Source organism: Lethenteron reissneri, chromosome 28 (assembly GCF_015708825.2).
Source record: "Lethenteron reissneri isolate LAM-NWPU_2019-01 chromosome 28, ASM1570882v1, whole genome shotgun sequence".
NCBI classification, from domain to species: Eukaryota; Metazoa; Chordata; class Hyperoartia; order Petromyzontiformes; family Petromyzontidae; genus Lethenteron; species Lethenteron reissneri.
In genome coordinates, this window is record NC_083806.1 from 1,026,148 (window position 1) to 1,051,435 (window position 25,288).

Genomic DNA, 25,288 nt, shown 5'->3' on the forward strand with positions numbered 1-25,288 from the left:
GGAAATTTATAGCATCCAAATACTGTTAATGAGTTTATCTCGAGGACCCGGAGAAAAATCCACGCGACCATGGAGAGAACACGCAAACTCCTAATATACAGGAGGCGTCAGGGTCAGAATCGAACCCACAACCTCCTGTATACCAGGCGAGGTAGTTAACATCTCGTGGCGCCCACGGCTAAGAGACACCCACAACGTTTTAAACATTCCTGCGTTTTTTTCGCCTGTCAATCTACGGAGGGATCGTTCGCCAGGACACCCCAAATTCCCAATGCGGTTGCGTCCCTGGCCCCGAGCCAACAGTGGAAATTCTACATTCTCGTGACGGGGACACAGCAACAACGAATTTAAATCTCGGCTTGATTCACCAATGTGCAGGGAATCCACCACCGGCCGCTGGGTTGCAGAGACGAGGGCTTCTGCCAGTAACTTCACAGGCTCCGTGGCGCCAACTCTGCAGGCCACCTCCGGACATTGCAACGCGATGCTCTGCGCGATCAGACGGGAAGTTCTTCTGGTTTCTACTCGAAACTGCGTTTGCGCAAGCGCGATAATTGACCGCGGCAAATTAAAAACGAAGGATGGGCGACAGCGCGGCTAGCGAGCAGACTCGGCCACCTCGCCCACGGGGGGAGGGGGGGGGGCTCCTGCCGGCCGCTTCGTCGCCCGTCGACAGCTACAAGCAGCACCCCCCCGCCCGCTCCCGTGAGCGCGGTTCATCGGCCGTGTGGACCCAAGAGCTCCGACGTTTCAGGAATAACCCTGGTGTAACCGGTAAGCAGACACCGCGAGCATTCCGTTTGATGCCTTGCACTTTATTCAAACGAATGAATGACGCTCGTAGACCGCCGTCACGACGAGTGGCCCCAGCCCATTCAGACTGCGCACCACAAACCAAGACTCCTGGCGCGTTGACGGACAGCCGTTTGTGAACGGAGCTTGTCAACTTCTCCCGAAGTGCGACTGTGTTCGGCTGGATATATAAATAAAGCACGTGGTGTGTACCGAGATACGTCGTGCCCATAACGACCACTCTTACTAACTCGATCTCAAAGATACTTTTCTAACTTTTAAATACTTTTTGAACTAGATTACTCTGTTATTTGGCTTTGCTTCGGCTCTCAACCAACGTGAGCAGCACGTTCAAAACGCAGCCGCAAGAGGACTCACTCACTCATCGTTTCTGGAAGCGTCAACATATGACAACGCACTTGACGATCCCTCTCCACTGGCACCCTGCTCAGTTCAGAATCACCTTTAAGAGCGCACTCGCCGTTTGCAAAATGATTCACGGGCCCACCTCTCCCCTCCGATTTCAGTTGACTCCCTTCCCCGGGTTCTCCGTTCATTATAGATTTGAAATTTTCGTGACTGCAAGGATCCATACTCTTTGTTTCTTTCGGTAAAGTCACGTAGGTGAAAATAAAATAAAAACTCAATTAAATCACGTTTCGGAGGCAACAAGTCTGATGACGGAGGCTTGTGTTGCCTCCGAAACGTCGTGATTGAATTTAGTTTTCATTTTTATTTTATATTCTCCGTTCATCTTCGTCAGATGTTCTCCACCCTAAAACACCACTCGAACGCATTAGGTGAGCGAGCCTTCTCAGGCGCAGCCCCTACAGTCTGGAAAACCCTCCCACCACTCCACACCCGACAAATCGACTCCACAGGATCATTCAACTCCGAACTGGATGCCCTTTTTTATTCATCCGGGGCATACCGCTGAAAAATCGGTAATCGCTTTGTGGACATTTGAGAGATTGGATTAATGAGCCGTAACCTCCTGTGAGGGGTTCCTGGCTTGGTTGGGAAGTTGGGACTGTGGACTGGGATGTGTGGTCGTAGTCGCAGACCTCGTGGACTCAATTCTCTGTTGTTGATCACTTAATTGTTGTTCGTGTTGCTTTTGTTTTGGTGCCACTCCTTTATTCGTTTTTTTAAATTTCCTTGTGTTTCATTTGCTTGTTAGTGGCTGTACGTGGGATTTGGTCCTCATATATAATTAATGTACGGCGTTATGGGATGCTTTTAGCACGAAGGACGCTGTGTAAAATGAAAGCGTTATTATTTTTCTATTCAATTTCAAGACAAATCCACGTTCACAGCGCACGCATATATTGCAAAACACTGCTCTGCCCCACAGAGCAGCGGAGGGGAACGCAAGGCCCCTGCAAGGCCCCCCACGTAAGGCGCCCAACAAGGCCCTCCAACCGTCGATTTATACCATGCGGACCGCGGCCACATAGGGCCGACCGCTTCCAAACAGCCTGCCAACGATATTTTTCCGTCACCGCAATCATTTCAGCCGTGCTAATCTGTCACCAGAAGGGGGGGGGGGGTATTTTTGGACTGGCACTATGAGCATTTCCAGTCTCTGGATGTCACTGCAGGGGGCCTCCTTGCAGTGACGGACGCGACCGAGGTGTGGCATGTCTCGTTGTGGCTCCCTGCCAGAAGGGGTCTCTGAAGGTCCGATTCAGCCCCTGGAGCAAGCGGCTCCCCAACCTTTTGACGGGTTTTGTGGAACGCGTTCACAATCACTGGGAGGCCGATTAAAACAAATTCCATCAACTCCACGGGGAAATTAAAATACAACGAACAAAAGTGTAGAGACCACAAGAAGCACGCGTCGTGTAGCTTGTTGAAGCACCGTCGGCTGTATGCTGGAATTCTATTGGACTGCTTTTCCACTGTACAACCAAGCTGTACCGAGCCGGCCCCAGCTTGGGGAAGCCCCACGTTGTTTTTCCACTGCGGAACCCCGAGCTGTGCCGCCGATGGCCACGCGCGCACAATGTCTCGACGCAGGTCGACGATGCGGTCACACCGCGTCCGAGTTCCGTACCGAATTACCTCACAGGCACTAAGTGTCATCAACCTCCATCCCTGGCCCTGCTTGGCCCCGAGCCAGATTGCGACGTCGGGTGAGGCCGGGGTGTCAGGGTTTTTGTTTCCGGCACGACAGGGAAAATAGCCGGTGGAAACCAACCCGTGGTATCATGCCGTCTCGGTTTGGATGTGTCAGTGGAAAGGGCGTATTCAATCTCCCGCTGTTTGTGGTTTTACAATTTGAGAATACTGCAAGAACAATAATATATCAAAACATCTCCTTCATTGCAACTACAATTGGGAGCGTGTTAACTAACCTTTCACATTATTTGCTTTGTTGAGATGTTGTCAAATGTTCTAAATCCATTGCATCATTTCGGTGAAGCCACGATAGCGAATGATAGAATGGCTAATTTCTGAATTCTAAATCAAACTGCGACATACCACACATAATAAACGTTCGTGGGTTTACGCCAAACAATATGGTTTCATGCTACGATTTTAATGTAAAAAAAATCGTCAAACATCTCAAGCTAAAGGTATTCCTGAAAGCAGTTTCGACTCCGTGAAGATTCTCTCGTGGCTAAAGGTTGCAATGTTTAGCGGTGGCCGAATTGGACATCGCGACGGCAACAATCTGCATGGCTACTACAGTCGACCCTATAATTATCACGCTTTGCTTTAATGTCCGCGATAAAAGTAAATAACCCAACATTTTATTCCAATTGTTTCTCTTGGAAGTCCTTTGACACACACCGTGGTCGAGGACAAAAAAAAAACGCAGCCCTGCAATTTCCTGCTCACGCCACCGCTTGTGGAAGGAGCCCCCACGAGGGGGAGATGGAATCAAACCGGTAGCCTGTGGATCGCATATCCAGCGCGCTGGCTCGCCATCACGCCGCCGGCATCGTGTTGTTGTTGTTGTACCTTTCTCACCCCGTGCCCCTCCTGGGCACCTGTGGAATAAGAGTTCTAGAGCTCATCGGATTCTTCCAGCCGAAATAAAGATTCCAATTCTGAACATCGCACACCGGGTTGGGGGACCTCCACGAGGAGGCGTTGAACCATCGTACGACGCAACGTCTAAAACACGCACTCCTTGAGTCATACTTCCGCGGCGGATTGCACGAGCTCAAGAGATGGAACCCTCGGCACAAACTGCCCAACACGTATACGAAGAAATAATCCCCCTTGTTCAAAAGCGCGCGACGTGTTCATTCCAGCTGCGACACGGCATTGTAGAAAAATGATGCAAAAAGGGGGTAAAAACGAATGTTCGCGCGGTGTAGAAAAAATAACCGCTGTCAGACTCCCAAAAGCACCACCCCGGCCGCACACCCGCGTGGCCGCACGCACGGCGAGTCGTCCAGCGGCGCAGGCGGTGTGGCTGCACCAGCGCCCACTGGCCACCGCAGGGGGCTGGCTGGGAAGAGGAACTTGGATGGAGGTGGGGCTCCGCGATGCGCCCCCCGCGCCAGGCCCCCCCCCCCACCCCCGAGCCGATCGTGCCGCGCTGCGATCCGTGGAAGCGGCGGTGGGGTTACCTCCGACGGCTGCGTTTTGTTTCTCCGCGGCCAATCACAAGAAAAGTTTTTACCGACACCCAGCGGCCCTGCAAAACCCAACGGGGGCGAGTGCAGCGCTCTTGTCAATTCACCGTTGCATGGGCCGCGGAGACTGTCTGGCCGTACTTCCGCCACTTGGTCGGTGCGGGTTGGTGACGGCGGATAGCGCAGACGTCGCCGGAGCAGCAGCGCAGAAGAGCAGCGCAGCAATGGATTTTGCGGTTCTGCTCTTTGCTGCTGACCACGTAGACTGACAGCAGCAGCTACAGCGGCAGCAGCTGCTACAGTGGCATGTACAGCAGCCATAGTGGCAGCTACAGCAGCAGTTACAGCAGCTACAGTGGCAGCAGCTAGTGGCAGCTACAGCAATTACAGCAGCAGCGGCAGAAGCTACAGCTGCAGCAGCCGCCGCTGCCCATGCAATCATGGCGGTCGCCCACACAAGCGCACCGTCCGGGCTCTACCCTACTTAGCTTCCGAGTTCTGATGACAACGGGGGGGGGGGGGGGGGGGGGGGGGGTGGCGTTCTGAGTTATTTAGTCGACAAGCAAATAAATAAACTGCCTCTGATCGCACGAGCGCACGCCGTTGGTTGCTGGTAACCGGGAGTCTAGTGCATCAACACAACAACAAAGTACAAATTGGTTGTTTTTGTTTTTTTGCTTTTAAAAAGGCGGACCAAGGGAGCACCGTGCGTCAGGAGGGGCAGGTCATGTCGCTGGCGCGCAGCAGGTCAGGCACGACGCCCCAGTGCAGGTGCAGGATGCTGAGCACCACCATGACGTGCATGATCTGGTGAGAGTTGAGCCAGTAGTCAAAGCGCCCGGGCAGCCAGCGCTCCGGCACGCGGCTCACGTTAATGGCGCCGCCAGCCAACGCCATGAGGTCCATGAGCACGTAGTGGCGCAGGGACGGGTCGGCCACGGCGGCGCTGGCGGTGGCGCCGGAATCGCGGGATGACGCCAGCCCGGCCACCGCTGGACCACGTGCGAGACAGAGAGACACAGAGAGACACAGAGAGACAGACAGAGACACAGAAAGAGATATAAACAGAGACAAAGAGAGAGCACACATTAACAGGTGCTTACACATCAAGGCCCACTGAGCTCTATAGCACGTTTTCAGAAGCGACCTGGCGACCGCAAATGATAGCCCAACCAAGTGGTTCATCGTCGTGTGGAAATTTATAGCAGCCAAAATACGCGTGATGTTGATTCTAAATGGAGGGAAAAACCGCAGGACCCGGAGAAAAATCCACACGACCATGGGGAGAACATGCAAACTACAAACATACAATAGGTGTGTGAGGGTCGAGATCAAACCCACAACTTCCTGTATACCGGGCGAGGTAGTTAACATCTCGTAGCCACCGTGGCACCCCAATCACCCGGTATATGCCCGGTCCCATCAGAGCGAGAAGCTAAGCGAGGGTTTGAGCCAAGACAGTGCTGGATGGGCGACCACCAGCACGCACCAGCGTGACGTAGGCAAGGTGATGGTCGGCAGAGGGCGGCGCAGTTGGGACACGCTGCTGTGCGGCACGTCCGCACTTCCACGTGCAAGCTCCGCAAGCCTTCGCCAACCCAAATTGACCAGCGTGGTGAAGTATGGTCATATAGCCAGTGGCCCTCATCCAGCATTGAACTGACAAAAGGGCCAATGCTGCGCACACATTCAAGCAAACACAGCCGCTTTATATGGAACCAGTTACGCTTTCCCAGCATATGTTTTGCCCTCGTAGGTATTTAATTAGCGATCAGGACGCTCACACGGTGGATCCGTGGGCCCCGATGAGACTTCCAAGACCCGCGTAGCGGATCTGCCCAGGAGGGGGCGACTCGCGCGTCAGGGCCGGGATGCCAAGGGGGGCTCCCCCCATTTACGTCAACAAGCTTTGGGGCAAACCTTTCATCGGGTTTTGTCCGGTTTTCAATGCGTGTAAATCCCTCTCGCGGCAACGCAACTTCACGTTCGAGTTTTTTCACTCTGAAGACGCACGGATTAGCGAGCTCGTGGGTAAACGCTTTTGACACGAACGTCAAAAGCGCTCCGGCCGAAGGGCGCTCCTCAACGTGAAGCGCACCTCCGAGCGAGGTGGTGGCCAGGCCGGCCCAGCGGCATGTGTAGCAGGCCATGCGGAAGGCGGCCTGCCAGCCGAACGCTCGCAGGCGCGCGTTGTTGGTGGAGGCCGACACGGCCCGGTGCAGGGCGATCAGTGACAACGCCGAGTATCCCAGCATGCCGAGCGTCTGCAGCACGGGGCGGCACAGAAAGGAGCAGTAGATGATGGAGAGCGCTCCTGCAAGAGAGGAGGGCGAGGGGCACAAGGGGGACAGCATCACTCAGCCACGTAAAACAACGACAACAACCGCTGTTCAACACCCACCGAGTAAACTCAACTATTTTCAGAAGCGACCCGGCCGCAAATGATAGCATACAGGCCTCAGAGTCGGGATCTGACCCACGACCTCCTGTATACCAGGTGAGGTAGTTAACATTTCGCCACCTCGGCGGTAACATCACCATGGCTCGTGCCAAGCTCGGGGCACCTTGAGGCCACGTGAAGTGTCGAAGGCTCGCTGGCAGGTGGTCACGGGACAGACCCACGTGCCTTGGGCGGTGTTGCCATGGTGACGTGGGAACATAAACCAAACGGTGCGTTCAACCACGTACACACAAACAGTTTAGGGAGGTGCATATTTTTGGCACCGTGGATTTTCATTCTCCGAGGGCCGAAGTGGGCCGTTTATGCATCACAACCAGAGGCACGAGGAGGGACCACGAACAAGCGGCAGCAGCAGCAGCCAGGCAGTGAGGAGCCGGTGCCAACAGTTGGCAAAGCTCTGCGGTCCTGTCCATATTCAGCTGTTTTCAGCCAATGAACCCTCTCCCGTTCTGAGACATGCTGCAAGTTGCAGGGTGAGGTCCCGTTCACCGCTGAATCTCGGAACGCGCGAGCGGTTTGGCGTTAATTTGATTTAGAGAGGCGCAGCAGCGCCGTTGTTTTTAAAGACATTGTTCTGTACTCACCGCAGAGAAGCGGAGCGACACGACCGCCGCGCTCTATGATGGCCGGCACCAAACCGTGCCGCACGCCCTCCCGCACGCCCTTGCGGGAGCCTCGGTACTGATAAAGTTAATTTAATTTAGTTTTTCTTCCGGTTCACGGACGTCACCGGAATGGAAAAGGATTAATGAGTATTTCAGCCAACATCTGTCTAGGCCAGCGAATCAGAAAATATTTCCGCACGCAGGGACAAACACATCGAAAATAACCCTCGCCACGGCCATCGGTTTAACGCCATCGGTTTAACGCGATCGCGTGCGCACCAAGTGACGTGATGGCGCAGATGCCGCACATGTCGAGGCAGAGCAGGCGCCGGTAGACGGCCGGGCCCCCCGTGTGGTTCATGAAGAGGTGGTAGAAGACGCTGCCGAGCGGCGGGCACGCGCACGCCAGGCAGTGCGCGGCGGCCAGCCAGGGTGTGTGCAGCCGGCTCCAGGGCAGCGACGGCGGCAGCACCAGCAGGAACCACAGCAGGGGCAGGCCTGCGCCGCCCGGCCGCGGCACAGAGACGGGGTGGAGGTGGGGGGGGAGACGCATTAAGTTGAAACAATGGGGGCGAGTTTCTCCAAAACATTTCAGATAATTTAGAGGTTACCCAGCACTCCACATCAAAAGGCAGCAGCAGCAGCCAGGCAGTGAGGGGCTGGCATCAACAGTTGGCCAAGCTGTGTGGGCCTCTCTATATTAAGCTGTTTTCAGCCACGGGGAGGAGGTGGGGTGGTCGAGCCGAGGAAATTCTACCAGGCAAGGCGCCACCGAGCTACGTAGCTCTTTCACAGAAGCGACCTGGCCACACAATGATGGCTCAACGAGGTGACGACTTATTGTCGTGTGGACATTGATGGCAGCCAAACTACTCCTATTAAGGTAATGGCGGGATCAGGAACGAGACGTCGTCGTGGCGCAAACCGCCGATGCCACTCGCCACCGACGCGCCCCACCACCCTCCACCCGATCCCGTGGCCACGGTGCCTTGACGACCTCCAAGCCCTGCCCTGATCAGCATCCTGTTGGCCACCGGACTCGTGGAGACCACTCTGATGCCTCTCACGGCCTCCGTTCACCTTGCTCACACGTCCCACGTATTGTACGTTGAACTTCTTTTTCACCGTACTAATTGCAGGTTCCGGGTAAAGGACAAACTAAATGCAAAAATCAGTTTTCAATCTCGACTGAACAGCATAGCTCCAGTGGCTTCCTATCGCAAGAGCGTTCCAGATGGCCGCAGAAGCGCATCTGAAAGTGCGCAATGCGGTCTTTCTTCGATGGCTAGCCAAAAGCCGCTGTGAGGATGACCGGAGTTTGCGCGATGGTTTACGCTCCTTAAACAACCATTTTGCCTGCTCATGCCTAAAAAAACTTGCCCTGCAATGTTCCCTTTAAGACTTCCGCGTTGAATTTCCTCTCTCGCCAAAAATCCCCAGCATTCGTCTCAGACAACAAAGCTAAAATGCCGGCAACTCCTCTTGGAGCTGCTGAGTTAGCGTCCAGCTCTCCAATCCATCAAACACCTGTGGACGGTCAACCAATCTCCAAGCGTGCGTCATGGCTCCAGGTGGTTTAATCAGCGAGGCCGGCTCACAGCCAGAATGCTGTCGCCTATCGGACACCAGGATATGGTGATACTGTGGTACATGGCACGGTATGAGCGCCACGCTCATCGTATCGCCGTCTTGCAAGTTATCATTCTATCGTGACTATTGCGTTTGATTTCGGAAAAATACAAAGGAAGCAAAGCGCTCGATCAATCCTTGTTAAGTAACACAAAGCATTTCCTCCTTAATTTTGGAGCTTTCGTGACTGCAGGAATTATTCTTTGGTTTTTTCGGTAAAGTCACGTATAAAAATAAAATGATAAATTAAATAATAGCATACGACGTTTCGATTGCAACACAAGCAATCATCATCAGGTATAATGAAATAGCGACATAGAATATAACCAGAAAACTATAGACAGACATATAAGCAGACAGATATCACCAAGATACATAGAGAGAGCAACCCAGGTACAGAGAGAGGTGATCGTCTCTGTGGGGTGGCCTTAAATAGACAGCGGGGGGCGGAGGCAGAGAGAGGGAGGGGGTAGGGAAAACATTTACATGTCAATGAGTACGAAGGGCTGGGAGTAAGGTAAGCAGGCTTAGAGGGAGACAGAACACACTAAATTAAATACTTTGCTAGGTTATTTAATTTAGTGTGTTCTGTCTCCCTCTAAGCCTGCTTACCTTACTCCCCTCCCTTCGTACTCATTGACATGTAAATGTTTTCCCTACCCCCTCCCTCTCTCTGCCTCCGCCCCCCTCTGTCTATTTAAGGCCACCCCACAGAGACGATCACCTCTCTCTGTACCTGGGTTGCTCTCTCTATGTATCTTGGTGATATCTGTCTGCTTATATGTCTGTCTATAGTTTTCTGGTTATATTCTATGTCGCTATTTCATTATACCTGATGATGATTGCTTGTGTTGCAATCGAAACGTCGTATGCTATTATTAAATTTATTATTTTATTTTTATACGTGACTTTACCGAAAAAAACAAAGAATAAAGCATTTCCTGCAGGATGGCATGGCGGTTCATGACGTCATCGTTTCTGTAAAGTAAACGCATTGTCCCGGTGAGGCCGCTGCGATGTCAGTGGTGCACATCAACAAGAAAATCTCCGCACATTCGTCAACAATGTGTGGCATTAAAAGTAAAAATATATATAAAGCTGACGTTCCGGGCGATGGTCATTCTGCTCAGCACAGAGAGGCCAGGAATAGAGTGGTCATTATTTTTGCTTAATGAGGTGCCTTGTGTGTAACAGGCAGCACGCACGTGACGAGTGTAATGTATCGGCAGGCTGCAGAGACGACAGTGTCATGTGAACAGCTGTCGCAGGACACTTTCAGTAATCTCCATTCAGAATCAGAATCTGTATTTATCCTGGAGGAATCCAATGAGCCACGAAGCTCTTTTTCACAGATGTCCAGTTGGAGTGGGTCAGAACGATACAACAACAAACAATGGCAATATTCACATCGGCGGTAAAACAGAGCGAGGAAAACAAAATACAATGAAAAACTAAATCTAAATGAGAATGACAAAGTTAGGAAAAACTTTTGCACGTTCACTGCCATTGGAATATATCGTGGTAGTTTCCCCCCAAGTGGAGCCGTGCAGGAGTGGCGTGCAACTGCTACGCAGCGCATGCGGCACAGAGGGGGCCCTGTGTGGCCATCGCCACGCACGCTGTGGGGAACATTTCTATTCTGACGGGAAACAGTGACGACCTCGGGAGGAGGTAGACGAGGGAGGGGAGGGAGGGGTAGAAGGTGGTGGTGGCGGCTCAGAGGTCAGAGCGTTGAGCCAACACTGCTGAGATCGTGGTTTCAAATCCGGGTTGTTTAAACAGTAATCTGGAAACCAGTAACAGTTCTTTGTTTTTTTCGGTAAAGTCACGTATAAAGATAAAATAATAAATTAAATAATAGCATACGACGTTTCGATTGCAACACAAGCAATCATCATCAGGTATAATGAAATAGCGACATAGAATCTAACCAGAAAACTATAGACAGACATATAAGCAGACAGATATCACCAAGATACATAGAGAGAGCAACCCAGGTACAGAGAGAGGTGATCGTCTCTGTGGGGTGGCCCTAAATAGACAGCGGGGGGCGGAGGCAGAGAGAGGGAGGGGGTAGGGAAAACATTTACATGTCAATGAGTACGAAGGGAGGGGAGTAAGGTAAGCAGGCTTAGAGGGAGACAGAACACACTAAATTAAATAACCTAGCAAAGTATCGAAATGTTATGTAAAACGACACAGAGAGTCGGTCAACACACAATTAACGCATAGCCTGGTCGATTACGTATTTCAAAGATTGCTAAGTTAGAATTTAAGTGTGAAAATTCCAAGCAAAGACAAAACATAAAAACAAGAGGAACGGAGACACACAGACAGAGCAGAACCTAAGAACGATAAAAAACGAGTGTAGACAGAAAGAATTACACTAAATATACAGGCAGAGAGAGAGAACAAAAACCCAGAGAGAGAGAAAAAGGTAAACTTGGAACTTTCCCGTAGAAGTGGTTCAATCTTAATTTTGGAGCTTTCGTGACTGCAGGAATTATTCTTTGTTTTTTCGGTAAAGTCACCGTTCCTCTTGTTTTTATGTTTTGTCTTTGTTTGGAATTTTCACAAATAAATTCTAACTTAGCAATCTTTGAAATACGTAATCGACCAGGCTATGCGTTAATTGTGTGTTGACCGACTCTGTGTCGTTTTACATAACATTTCGATACTTTGCTAGGTTATTTAATTTAGTGTGTTCTGTCTCCCTCTAAGCCTGCTTACTTTACTACGCGTCCCTTCGTACTCATTGACATGTAAATGTTTTCCCTACCCCCTCCCTCTCTCTGCCTCCGCCCCCCTCTGTCTATTTAAGGCCACCCCACAGAGACGGTCACCCCTCTCTGTACCTGGGTTGCTCTCTCTATGTATCTTGGTGATATCTGTCTGCTTATGTGTCTGTCTATAGTTTTCTGGTTAGATTCTATGTCGCTATTTCATTATACCTGATGATGATTACTTGTGTTGCAATCGAAACGTCGTATGCTATTATTTAATTTATTATTTTATCTTTATACGTGACTTTACCGAAAAAAACAAAGAATAATTCCTGCAGTCACGAAAGCTCCAAAATTAAGATTGAACCAGTAACAGTGTTCAGAATCGGTATCCGGTAACGGTTTAAAGTGGAATGTTGACTGGCACGCACCAAACTTGCATACGACACGGCGGACCGAGTGACCCGTGCGGTACATTTGCCCTCGTTTCCGGGTTAAAAGGCAAAGGTGCGGCCCCGCAATCGCATGCTTTCCCCGACCGCCACTGCTGAGGGAAGGGCCTCCACTGTAGGAAGCTCTAAAAAGAGTATTTGGTCTACTCTTCCACGCCTTGGAAGCGGTGGGCGTACCACACCACACGCGACTTTGCCAATCGACGAACCGCTGGCAGCGGGCAAGTGAAATGTACGGTCAATAGAGCGAGGCACCACAAGAGCACCGTGACCGCTGGCGGTTTGCTGCAGAGAGAAGCCAGAAGGCTCCTTGTGTGTCACAGGCAGTGCACAGCGGCGTGACACTGCTGAAAGTGTCACTGCTGAAAGTGTCACTGCTGAAAGTGGCACTGCTGAAAGTGTCACTGCTGAAAGTGTCACTGCTGAAAGTGGCACTGCTGAAAGTGGCACTGCTGAAAGTGTCACTGCTGAAAGTGGCACTGCTGAAAGTGGCACTGCTGAAAGTGGCACTGCTGAAAGTGGCACTGCTGAAAGTGGCACTGCTGAAAGTGTCACTGCTGAAAGTGGCACTGCTGAAAGTGGCACTGCTGAAAGTGGCACTCCGTGGCGACCCGGTGAGCGACACCGCGGGCGCGTCGCAGCAGAGTTGGCGCCGGCTCCAGCAGCGCCGCCCGCCCACGACCCGTGGAGCCAGCGAGACGCGAGGAGTCCGACCACTTCGACGTCCGCCCGCCTCTGCGCCCCTTCGCTCGCTCGGCTCCGACGCCTGCGGCACCACCACACTATCCGCTGTACCCCATTGCCATTAGCAGTTCCACAGTGATATTCCTGCCCCTTACTTGAAGTCTGTATGTTGTATGAATGTACGTTGAGCTTCTTTAGCACCGTACCGTAGCCAACCGTGCTAATCACAGGTGCGGGGGAAGGACAACAAACCAGACACCTCGCCTGGAGCACGTTCACAACATCCAATCACCCGCACCGACCTCAAGCCCGACAAGTCGACCTCACGCTCCCCCCGCGCCGACTCCCACGCCGCCCACCGTCGTCCACCTCGAGGGGTCCGTGCTCGTCCGGCGTCACTCGCCTCGGCAGCCGGCCCGAACGGCAACCGAGGAGCGGTGTGGACTGTGCGGCACGCTGCGGAGGATCAGGGAGGACTGCCCTCTCGTGCGCACTGGAGGGAGGACCCGGGAGCCTTGAGGGCCGCACGCGCATGCGTCGTGGGGGGGGGGGGGGTCACGCCGTGGCCTGCGCGGTGCACGTGGCGCTCGCAGGCCTGGACGTGGGCCGCCGTGGAAGCCGTCTATCCAACCTGGCACCACCTCCAGGTCTTGTAGACATCTCCTGTCTCTCTCACCGTGCCGCATCCGACTCTTCGACACATCTTCTCTCCGTAGAGCTTCATGCCTTGGCTTGATCGCACCTCGGAGACGTTCCTCGTTCGGCGACCGTATCGGGATGCCGCTGCACACCTCCCTCCCACTGGTGTCCTCCTCGTTGACAGCCGCTGTGTCAATCAATCCACTGGTGGACCAAGGACTCCCCACGCCGTGCGGGTCGCAAGGATTATGTTGACCATACTTCACCACAATATCAAGGGCATCATTACAGAGACGAATATCCACTGTGTAACCTTTACCAAGCCAGAGCTACATCTGACCACCTTTGTATCCCCCAACGCTGATATTTACACACTGCACCATGTACTCCTTAAAGGCTAAATCGACCCAAGAGATGCCAAGAAACCGGTTAAAATATTTCGCCACCGTTATTGCTTGCGAGCGGGAATCCAACTCGGGTTGCGAGGTTATAGGCAACCACTGCACCACCGCTCCACGCAACACACACACACGACTGGGTGTCTCACCTGCTGCTGGTGGTGGTGGCTGCCATTCCGCGGTGGTGCTGCATGGTGGTGCTAGAAGAGGAGAATGACCGCTGCCAACCACAGCACGTAAATGAGCAGCATGGCCAGAATGTCGTAGTAATAGACGAGCGAGCCAGAGCTCGGCTTGCTCACGGCCTTGCGCGCGTCCATGGCCAAGCAGTGATCACCACCCCTCTACAAAACAAAGACAAAGATCCCCCGGATAGCCTTTTACAGACTGTTGGGGCAAGTGCTGTTAGCGAATAGCAGCTATGAAGGCCGGCACAGCACACGAAGGGGGTGGGTGGCCAGCAACCACCCGGCCGCCTTTGTCTCTCCATAGCGGCGATGCTTACACACCGCACCAGGTACTCATTTGAGGCCGAGTCGACCTAGGGGAGGCCCAGGACCGGTTCAGATACTTGTCACTGGTGTCGGCTGGGAATAGAACTCGGGTGGCCGGGGTCGTAGCGGAGCGAGCTAACGACTCTACCCTAACGCTCTCAACGTGCGCATACACACTCGAGACCCCAAAGATTCCTGCATAAGGCGAGGCACCCGAAACGTCCAGAACCTGCCTTTACTCACAGTACCAGTGCAGAGGACTTCCACCCACCCACGCAATAAAAAGTAAAGGTGCAGCCCTGCAATGACTTGCTCATTCCACTGCTGGTGGAAGGGCCTCCACTGGATGGAGCTCTAGGGAGCTCCTCTACCTTGAGGCTAGTTTGGCCTACTCCTCCAAACTGCAACCAAATCCTTGCTGATATAAGCCGGTCGGCCGAAACGTTGAGCTATTCCTTTCTACTCCGCTACAGCAAAGGGAACCCCACGACACCGAACGGCTTCCTGAAGGCCGCACACCACCAGCTGGTGGACCCAAGCCGTCAGCTGTTCAGCCCAAGACATCGCGCGGATGAAGGCCAATCGGCCCAAACGCCGAGAGCCGAGACACCGTCTTCACGGCGTCTTCCGTCAACTCCCATGCGCGCCTGCCCCAATACGAACACAAAACACCACGCTCAGCCGTGTCCACACACGTAGCAGCAGCAGCAGCAGTTCTGTGTGATGTCCACTCGCCTGCCCGCTTGCTAGACACATGAATCTTGCCTCGCCTTCCCGTCAATGCACAAGCGCGAGCCAGCGCTGCTGATGATCGAGCCGCGTGCAGTTACAGCAAGTCCCGGGCCCTGAAGACTCAAACATCGCAAAGCCTTCTGGCCTCCACATCCCTCGTGGTGCAACCATCAGCCCCATCAGAACGTCAGCAGCCCGATGCTGCTCCTTCATCAGTGGACAGTCACAGCCAAGCCACAGCAGTGCCACTGTGGCCATGCGACTCAGACGATAAGACAATTGTCTCAAGATGTCTCGGACCCTCTGGTTGCAGCGCGTATCCCGTAGCACGCGGTGACACGTGGAGTCAACCCGCGGTATCGTGCAGCACAGACGCACGAGTGACCACCACAGGCTATGATGGCCACCACGTGTGAGCCCAGTGTCTCAACCATGAGCCAACAGCACGAGCGGTGAACACAACATCTCACGCACTACGAGTTTACACAATCTCAACAGAGTTTACACAATATCCACGAGTTCCACCTCGTCCACCACGGGGAGAGGCGTCCACCTCGTCCACCACGGGTCCGCGCTCACCGCTCGCTCCGCGCCGCCTCCCCCCTTAGAGACCCCTCAGCGCTCCCCAACAGACGACAGCGGACGAGACGAGCGAGGCGGAGTGAGAGAGCGAGGGGAGAGGGCGAAGGGAGAGAGCGAGGGGAGAGAGTCTGAGTGAGCGAGGGGCGAGGGGAGAGGGCGAGGGGAGAGACGAATGAGAGAGTGTGAGTGAGCGAGCGAGGGGAGCGAGCGAGGGGCGAGCGCTGAGTGAGCGAGCGAGGGGAGAGAGCGAGGGGAGAGACGAATGAGAGAGTGTGAGTGAGCGAGCGAGGGGAGCGAGCGAGGGGCGAGCGCTGAGTGAGCGAGCGAGGGGCGAGCGGAGAGAGCGGCTCCGAGGGAGAGAGGCCCGGAGACAGCGGGACCAGGGAGCCGGGGCGTGACGTCACCACGCGGGGCGGAGACGAGGGGGTGAGGGGCGGGGGTGAGGGGCGGGGGTGAGGGGCGGGGGTGAGGGGCGGGGGTGAGGGGCGGGGGTGAGGGGCGGGGGTGAGGGGCGGGGGTGAGGGGCGGGGGTGAGGGGGGTGCAGGCTCCACGTGAGGTGCTACTCGCTAACAGCCCTTGCCCGTACCGCCTCGTGCAGGTTATACTGTGCCGGGGCATCTTTGTATTTGGAGGCTTCAACGTGGAGGGGAAGGGTCTGGGGGACGAGGTGGGGGGATGGGGGTGGGTGGGGGTGGCGAGGAGGAGGAACGGGGGCGGCGTGAAGAGACAGAACGAGCTGGGAGTGGGGCTGGGGCTGGAGACGAGGTGGAGCCTGGGTGAGGAGGCGGTGGCTGGGTGAGGAGGTGAGTGGAGCACGCGGGGGGGGGGGGGTAAGGGGCACTGAGTGCGCGTGGCCGGCGGTGGAGATGTTTGCTGCTGATGCTGCTGCTGATGATGATGCTGCTGCTGATGATGATGCTGCTGATGATGCTGCTGCTGATGATGATGCTGCTGCTGCTGATGATGCTGCTGCTGATGATGCTGCTGCTGATGATGATGCTGCTGCTGCTGATGATGCTGCTGCTGATGATGATGCTGCTGATGATGATGCTGCTGATGATGCTGCTGATGATGATGATGCTGCTGATGATGCTGCTGCTGATGATGCTGCTGATGATGATGCTGATGATGCTGCTGATGATGCTGCTGATTGCTACTGCTGATGATGCTGCTGCTGATGCTGATGATGCTGCTGCTGATAATGCTGCTGCTGATGATGATGCTGGTGGTGGATGCTGCTGATGATGCTGCTGCTGATGATGATGCTGGTGGTGGATGCTGCTGATGATGATGCTGGTGGTGGATGCTGCTGATGATGATGCTGCTGGTAGTGGATGCATGGCTGTGCGAGTCGCAGGGATGTGATGCCGCTGAGATTCGCCCACGAAGAGCGGCGACGCAGCTCGCGAGCCCGCAGAGCGCGACTCCTGCGGCGTCGTCCGCAGCAGCAGCAGCATCATCATCAGCATCATCATCATCATCATCAGCAGCAGCAGCATCATCATCAGCAGCAGCACGCTGCACTTTGCTGCCCAGAGGTCGCCGATTCGACTCACATCTCCCGGCGCGGCAGCGTTGTTTTATTTGATCCCTCCAGCGTCATCAACCTCGGTTGTCAATCGGCAGACCGCGTGTGGTGGGGGGGGGGTAACTCCCGCCGCCTGAATAAATTTGGAGTCTGCGTGCCGATCTCACCGCGTGGTCGCGTGGATTTTTTTGCTCCGGGTCCTCCGGTGTTTCCCTCCACATTTAGAATCAACAACCCGCGTGTAAGAGTATTTGGCTGCTACAGATGTTCACACGACGATAAGCCCCTTCGTTGAGCTATCATTTGTGGCCAGGTCGCTTCTGAAAAAACAGCACGGTGGGCCTTAGCTGCTGGTAAAATACAAAAATAATTTAGTTTATTCAAAGACATTTGTCCAGCGTGGAGCTGCCTTTGATGGGCGGCGCTGTGCATGTTGACGATGGTCGTGGTTGGCACGCACCACTCGAGGACATTGCGCAATCCTCCGGTGCGATTCGGTCACCGAATCGCCAAGACGATGCAACTACACCCAGCGAGGGAGGAGGCCACATCTCAAATCACCGGTCGCGACTCTCATCTCGCACTTGAATTCCAGAACTGGAATGTCCACGGTGCGCTCCACGCCGCCGACGTTGGTTGGCATCGGCCGCGGTGCGGTGCCGGTAATTCGAGAGGGGAAGGAATTGAACAAAGAGGGGGGGGGGCCCTACCCAATCCTCTTAAGAGCGCCCCCCCCCCCCCCATCAATCCACCACCAACCCTGCTACTCGAGACGGCACCCCGATTCCCCATCAGCACCAGTGGCGTCGTAATGACATCAACAGCTCAGGGAGTGCGGCAATCGACCAAGGTGGGGGGCCCCTATTTGCGGAAGCCCAAACGTGACGACTCCAATGAAAATAAAACGTGGAACGTGAACGAAATTGTTTTCATAAACAAATTAAACGTGGTTGTCCATCGGGCCCCTAACTCTTTGGGGGGGAGGGGGCAAGGCAGCCCCTTCCCCCACGTGAGTTACGCTGCTGGCCACCAGCAAGGTGGTAGATGCGTCTATCCCACTGCCACCACCTGTGTGCGTTGACAGGAACCGGTCCTGGGCCTCCCCTAGATCGACTCCACCTCAAATGGGCAGCCGGGAGCGGTACTGGCCACTAACCCGCCATCGTGTGCCGCACCGGCCTTCATGGGCGATTCGCTCGATATCCCAACATTTCCAAAACGGGTTGGAGGGATATCTTTGGAGATGGCTCCTGAATGAGCCTCACCACGGGGCTCGCAACAAGCCCGGGCAGAAGCTGCCGTCGACTCGAGTGGCGCAGCGCGTGACTCACGGGCCCCTCGGGCTTGAGAAGGATTGTCCCCGGGGTAGTTGACGCTCGGTGGCGTAGCTGTCGGGCAGAGGGGCGCAGGCGGTGCAAGCGCGCCAGGGCCCGCGTGGGGCAGGAGGGGGCCCAGGCTTCGTGCCAGGAAGAGGCGGTGGGGGCTGGGGGGCCGGATTGGAGATAGGTGGGGGACCCCATTAATTCCTCGCACAGGGCCCGTGATGCCAGCCGCTGTACAGTATAAAGCTGTGGGGTGAATCACAATATTTATACTGCAGGAGGAGGAATACGATGACGTATGAAGCTCTTTTTCACAGATTTCCAGCCGGGGCGGGTAAGAACGTCGCAACAACAAACAACACAAATACACGAGAGTAGTGCAAAGACAGGTGAACAAATCACCCAGAAACATCAAAATAAAACTCATCCATCCGCATCCTACAAGGCAATGCCCACTGAGATGTGGGTCTGCCTGGCTCTATTGTTATTTGTCCTGAGGCTCGTTTACCCAGGTAAAGCCTCAGAGTCTCAAGACTCTTAATTCAGGAGGGTCCTGCCAGGTTTTCTCGGACGGGGGCGATGATGCTGCTGCTGCTGCTGCCATGTGCGCCATCCCTGATGTTCGGGGCCCATGGACCGGCTGTGTGTGCAGAGCGCTCCAGCTGGGCAAGAGACGGTTGCCAAGCAACGTGAGCATCGCAACCCGCGGCCTATGCCTCTCACCTCGGGCCCCTTTTGACAATAACTCGAGCACCCGTGATACATTGATTAACTTAATTTCAACTTGTAACACGCCGCCAGAGAGTCAGGGAGAGAACCAGACAAGCTGGGAGGCATGCAGCAGCAGCCAGGCGCCGAGACAACGCCAAAAGTTGCCCAAGCTCTGCGGTTCTCTATATAGTAAGATGTCAACCGGAGAAAGCGTGCGTGTGCGAGGGGGCCCCACTCTCTCCCTGTACAGATGCAACAGATGGAGATTTGTCCGCATCTGCTGTAGCGCCTTCTCGACCCCCACGGGAAGGGAATTTCATACGACACCTTTGTGCGGTAATCCACTAACCCTTGCTGCTGCCTCGACAGCGCTGGACCGCTACGGGCAGCCACGTGTAGCAGCGTAGCAGCGCAGCCACCGCCGCCGCTGCTGCGGAGCAGTCAAGCGGCGGTAATGGGCACTAACCCTATGTCCACGTAAACCCGGATTAAGCAGTAATTCGTTTCCATGTGCGTTGGCACAATCCGGCGTCCATGAAGGACGTTAGGGGCTCAGGTGATGCTGCGATTAACGCCACCAATCCAATTAGACGAGGCGAGGCCCCATTTCCCCTGCCCTCCGTCATCAAATCCTGTCTCAGCTCGCGATCCCATCGGCCCGGCCGGGCATTGACAAAACCCGAGCGCTGTGCTGATGTCACCATCTGTGACTAAGAGTTTAAAAAAAGAGAAGAGCTGGAACCGCCATTGCCCCATCCTCCACTGACCAGCGTGGTGAAGTATGGTCAAGCGACCCTCAAGACCGATGCGGTATGGGGAGGCCATCATCCAACAGTGGAATGACCAAGGGCTGTGTATCAGAGGTCGCAAACGGGTTTTGATACCTTACCCGTACCCGGCCGCACCAGGGTCGCAAACGGGTACCCGTACCCGGCCGTACCCGTACCCTACACCCGTACCCGGCCGGGTACGGGTATCGGGTACCTGATTGCGACCTCTGGGATGAAGCCATGTTGCAGGCGCGGGTGGGTTGATTCTAGGAACTTGAACTGTGAGAAGAGACAAGACGTTGGGAAATGAGTGACAAACGGTTACTCACCAGTGACTCACGGCCTACCCGTACCCGGCCGCACCAGGGTCGCAAACGGGTACCCGTACCCGTACCCGGCCGGGTACGGGTAGCCGGGTATCGGGTAGGGTACGGGTATCGGGTACCCGGTTGCGACCTCTGCTGTGTATGCTTTTTTATCAACGATAACCCTGATCGTTGTGTCGTCGTCTTTTGGCCTCTGAACAAAACGCTCGGAATGGGCCCGGTGACATCAGAGCCCAGAAGCTAAGCAAGGCTCCTATAGCCCCTCCTCCAACCCGAACTGACCAGAGTGACAAACAGGCTGTGCGTGTACGTTGCCTTTAGAAACGCACAGGAGTGGAGGGTGGCAGCCTTCAGGTGGGCCGCTCTCTTCAGTAAGGAGTCGCGTCAACCCGGCGAGCGAACGCCGATCAACGACCTCTCGGTCTCCACGGCAACAACCACTCTTAACCACCATGATGGCCCTCTCCTCCGGGGACGAGGGGGGGGGGGCAATCAACGCTCTTACATCGGGTCCTGAATCAAGGATCTTCCAACTCAACACCGAGGGACTCTCCCCGGGGTGGGTGAAGCGCCAGTATCCGCGGACCGTCGACGGTCTCACGTCTCCAAGAAAGCCACGTCTGCTAACTAACGAGAGGCCCCGTCGCTGCCGTATCCATGGATACGACCTCACCACTGTAGCCACCGCCACCACCAACCGATACGTGGCCTGGCCACATCCGTGTGAAGAAACGCGCAGACGCGTCCCGACGGCAAGGAAGTTCTATTACTACACTGCTCTCAACCAGCAGTGGATTGGCCATGGTCGCCGATGATGAAGCGTTGATGATGACGACGATTGCCTCGCGGCAGATGATGTGAGATGATTCATGTCCCCGACGGATGTCGCACACCCACGTCTTTGAGAATCTCCACGCGCCACGTGTGGGTGCGTGATTAGTGAACGTGTCAGTAACGACCCCACTCGGCCCAGCAGTGAGGAGGGGGGGGGGCTCAAGCGTTACCCCCCCCCCCCGTATTGAGTTGGGGAGGGGGGCACTGCGAAGGGGCTGAACTCACGAGCCGATCGGAGATCTCCCCCCGGTCTCAATACAGCAGCGTTGCAGGGTTTGCGAGGGATTACAAGGACCCCCCCCCCCCCTGTCCAGTGCGCGCTGCTCCTCTTCGTACCCCGGCGGCTGGGTGTTTTCCATCCCGTGGGCTGTGGTATAATTGTTGCACCGCCTGCTGCGCACATTATTTTTTTCAGACGCGACCTGGATACCACCAATGATAGCTCGACGAAGCGGCTTATCATCACGTGGAAATTTATAGCAGCACTAACACGCTAAACACGTGATGTTGATTCTATTCATGGAGGGAAATACCGGAGGAACCGGAGATAGATCCACACAACCACAGGGAGAGAGAAAGACACCGCAAACTCCAAATATACAGGCGCCGGGGTTGGAATCGAACCCACGACGTCTCGTTTCCCAGGCGAGGCAGAAAAGATCTCGCCACCAGGGCGCCAATCGACGGCTAGGCCACTGCTGCTGTAATACACGACGAGATACACGAGTCTACGATGCGATACACGAGTCGATAACGTGTAGGGAAGCAGCCGTGCTTCAGGGCGCCATGCAGACACGGGGATGTTGGTATCTTTTGGATACCAAATGTTTTACTGAACAAGGAGAGAAAGAGACAGTCAAAAGCAGAAGGGAAGAGGCAGGTCTCACGCCTGGATTTGAACAGGGAGTCGACAGCACAGATGTCTGGGGGGAAGTGAGTTCCAGACCGTGAGAGCAGCACACCAAACTGAGCAACCCAGGCCACACCACTGAGCCCTGGCCTTGACGCCATTTCTAAACCATACTCTTTGGTTTTTTCGGTAAAGTCATGTAGGTCTTCACAACAAGTGACCGTCTTCACCTAAAGACAGTCACTTGTTGTTTCGATCAAAACGTCGTGATCTATTATTTTTTCTATCTACGTGACTTTACTGAAAAAACCAAAGAGTATGGAGTCCTGCAGTCACGAAAGCTTCAAATCAAGAATTCTGAGCCACTTCCATCCGATGCTCAATGCGGCCTTCACCTCAAGTTTTGTCGCTGATCCCGTTGGGTGTTTGGATGGACATGCCAAGCCCTTGCATCAATCCGCTCGCTGATGGATGAGGGCCTCCCTGTACCGTGTGCATCGTGGCGGTTATTTGACCGTACTGCACCACACTCACTGGACAGCGGTGGGGGGAGCACGGACGTGATGACGCCACAGACCATCGTGCAGTCCGTGCAGCGATCGGGATCGTCACGACTCTCGACCCCTGCGACGGCGCCCGCGTTGCTCGGGTTCCCGCGCGGGGTCACCCCCGACCCCACGTGTCGGCCGGAGCTCTCCGGTCGACGCGCCGGCCGCGCTGCCGATGCGCTTGCCCATCGGCCGGAGCGACGTCCCCTCGCTGCCGACGCTGCGAGACGCGCGCCCATTTATTGACCGGGGCAATCAAAACGGCGGACGAATTGACCAATCGGTTAATTGAACGACGGTGCCAGAATTCGCCACGGGTCGAACGCAGGGCGGGCGATTAGATCCCACGTCGCGGACAAGGTCCCCCCCTCACCCTCTCGACTCGCTGCACCAAACGGCACGAGTCCTGTGCATAACACGAGCGGGAGCTGTCGTGCCCTCGTGTTCGCCAACTCCCAGACAAAGCAATTGAACGGCGAAATCACTTCCAACTATTTTTTTATTTTACCAGGTAAGGCGCAGTGAGCTAGATAGCTTTTTTTCAGAAGCGACCTGGCTGTCAAAATGACAGCTCAACGAAGTAGCTTGTCATGTGGAGATTTATAGCAGTCTAATATTCTCAAGGTATGTTTCTAAATGTGGAGGGAAAAAGCGGAAGTCCTGGAGAAAAATCCACGCGACCACGGGGAGAGAGACATGCAAACTCCAAATATGCAGCAGGCGTCAGGGTCTAACGCACGACCTCCTGTAGACCAGGCGAGGTAGTTAACATCTCGCTACCGCTGCACCCTTAGGACCAAATCTCTCATAGTTGCGCAACATGGCCATACCAAATCATCATCATCATTATTACCGTGCGCACCATGGATCTGTAACGCTTTTCAGCGTGCGTTAGTTTCATAATTTAATTAGCTGTACGTAATCTGACGGCTAGCGGGCAGGGCAAGGGCAGAAATTCGTTTGCGTGCTTGCAAATCTTGTCGTGCCTTCTGCTTCACTCGTATCTCTCAAGCTCCCAATCGCATGGTTTGCTACGTACGGTGCAAAAGAAATCAAACACACGTACAAGTTTGAGGTAACCATTGGTTTTGAATAGCGTGAGTCCCTAACAGCAACACAACTTTGCACTCAAGTTTCACTCAAACTGGATCGTCTTTACGAGGGTTATCTCGCCGCCACTGTATCAAGACGCAAGGACAGACAGGGAGACGGACGGAGTCGACGGAGTACGACTTTCAGGGCTAGTTGGAGAGCATTTCACCAGACCCGTTGTATCTCTTTCCCACTGTGTAAATTCACGTGTCCGTAGGCATGCTGGTATGCTCGTGGCAAGCGGACGTAGCCTCGTTGCGTTCCCGTGTGGTGAAATATGAATCGATTGTTATTCCCCTGCTGCGCACACGCATCACTCCCTTCGGCACTGCGCTACTCCGATGCCGGTCGTACGGTTGTGTGTGGCGCGTGCAGCGCAACGCACGCACGCAGCCATTACGGCACACCTGCTCCCACATTCTCGTCACGTTTCACAGACTTAACAATGTCCACGTTGCATCCGTTGGCAACGCTCAACCGCACTCTGTTTCACAATCGGTGAGGGGTAACTTCCCTCGTGCACAGCGCACAGAGAGGCGAGAGCGGTGGGGCGGCCACTCTCCGTCTCTCTGTTCTGTGGACAAGGGCCATTGCCCGAAACGACGCCAATTACATGTTTGCCTTTTAGAGGCCGCGCGGCGTTATATTGAGGAACGCGTTGGGTTTATTTGTTGACCGTGCTTGTGCCATCGCTGCCAACGCAGCAGCGTCACCAGATCCTTTGTCGTTGTTTCTTTGGCTCTCGAGAGCCAACAGAGCCACAGCATTGCACCCGATAGTGACAGGTCGCAGAAACTAAGCAGGGTTTTAACAGCATCAATAGAGCTTGGATGGGCGACCACCACCGTGCATAACAGGCGCTCTAGACTGCTGCTGCGATGTCAGCAGAGGCGAGTGCAGAAAAACCCACCGTTGTACTGTACTATGCTCCAACGTCTATGTTTCCCACCTTCACCAACCCGCACTAATCAGCACGGTGAAGTACGGCGAGGTAACCTCCGCAACCGGAACGACACAGAAAGGTTCTCATCCAGCAGTGGATTGGTAAAAGGGCCGTATGTTTACTCGAACGAAAACGAGAGTGCAAGTCGGCCTGGCTGCGGGCGTGTTGTGTCGTCTGGGCTGCCAAGGCGTCTGAATGCAGCACTGTACTGGCATGCCCCGTTGCCCTTGTGGGTATAAATAGAGGCAGCCTCACGTCGTGCGTGCGGACAATGAGGTGGGCTTGTAGACGCACGCGCGCGCTATTACGCAATAGTACAGGCCCGGGGCGAGGCTGGTGGCATGGCGGTCGGTGCACCGCGGGTTCCACTCCCGGCCGCAGCTGACATCGGTGGCCGCCGATGTCTTAACCAACACCCGGTGGCCCTGCCTCTTCGCGAGCACTGCAACCGACCGGCGTGACGAAGTATGGCCGGATAACCGGCACGACGTGGCGAGGTGCCCGAGCGGCTGCGATTTGACGAGAGAGGCGGCGAGAAGACGCGTCCTGCGTGCCGCAGCGGTCTCGGCACGGAACCGGGAG

General features: G+C 54.8%; 1 protein-coding gene across 5 annotated transcripts in view; it reads right to left on the reverse strand.

Annotated features, from left to right (window-relative positions):
• Positions 1-1,678: 1,678 nt before the first annotated feature.
• Positions 1,679-25,288, reverse strand: part of PAQR4 (progestin and adipoQ receptor family member 4) — a 32,108-nt gene continuing 8,498 nt past the window's right edge. The window contains exons 1-6 of one of the 5 annotated variants that reach the window (XM_061561702.1): positions 15,779-16,130; positions 14,123-14,317; positions 13,613-13,794; positions 7,728-7,946; positions 6,481-6,696; positions 1,679-5,374 (exon numbers count right to left, since the gene is read on the reverse strand). In XM_061561702.1, the coding sequence (XP_061417686.1) occupies positions 5,094-5,374; positions 6,481-6,696; positions 7,728-7,946; positions 13,613-13,794; positions 14,123-14,166 (942 nt within the window). In that variant the 5' untranslated portion in view covers positions 14,167-14,317; positions 15,779-16,130 and the 3' untranslated portion in view covers positions 1,679-5,093. Of the gene's footprint in view, positions 5,375-6,480; positions 6,697-7,727; positions 7,947-13,612; positions 13,795-14,122; positions 15,693-15,724; positions 16,131-25,288 lie in introns of those variants that run through there. The other 4 variants (XM_061561703.1, XM_061561704.1, XM_061561701.1 and 1 more) reach the window with 4 other exon arrangements.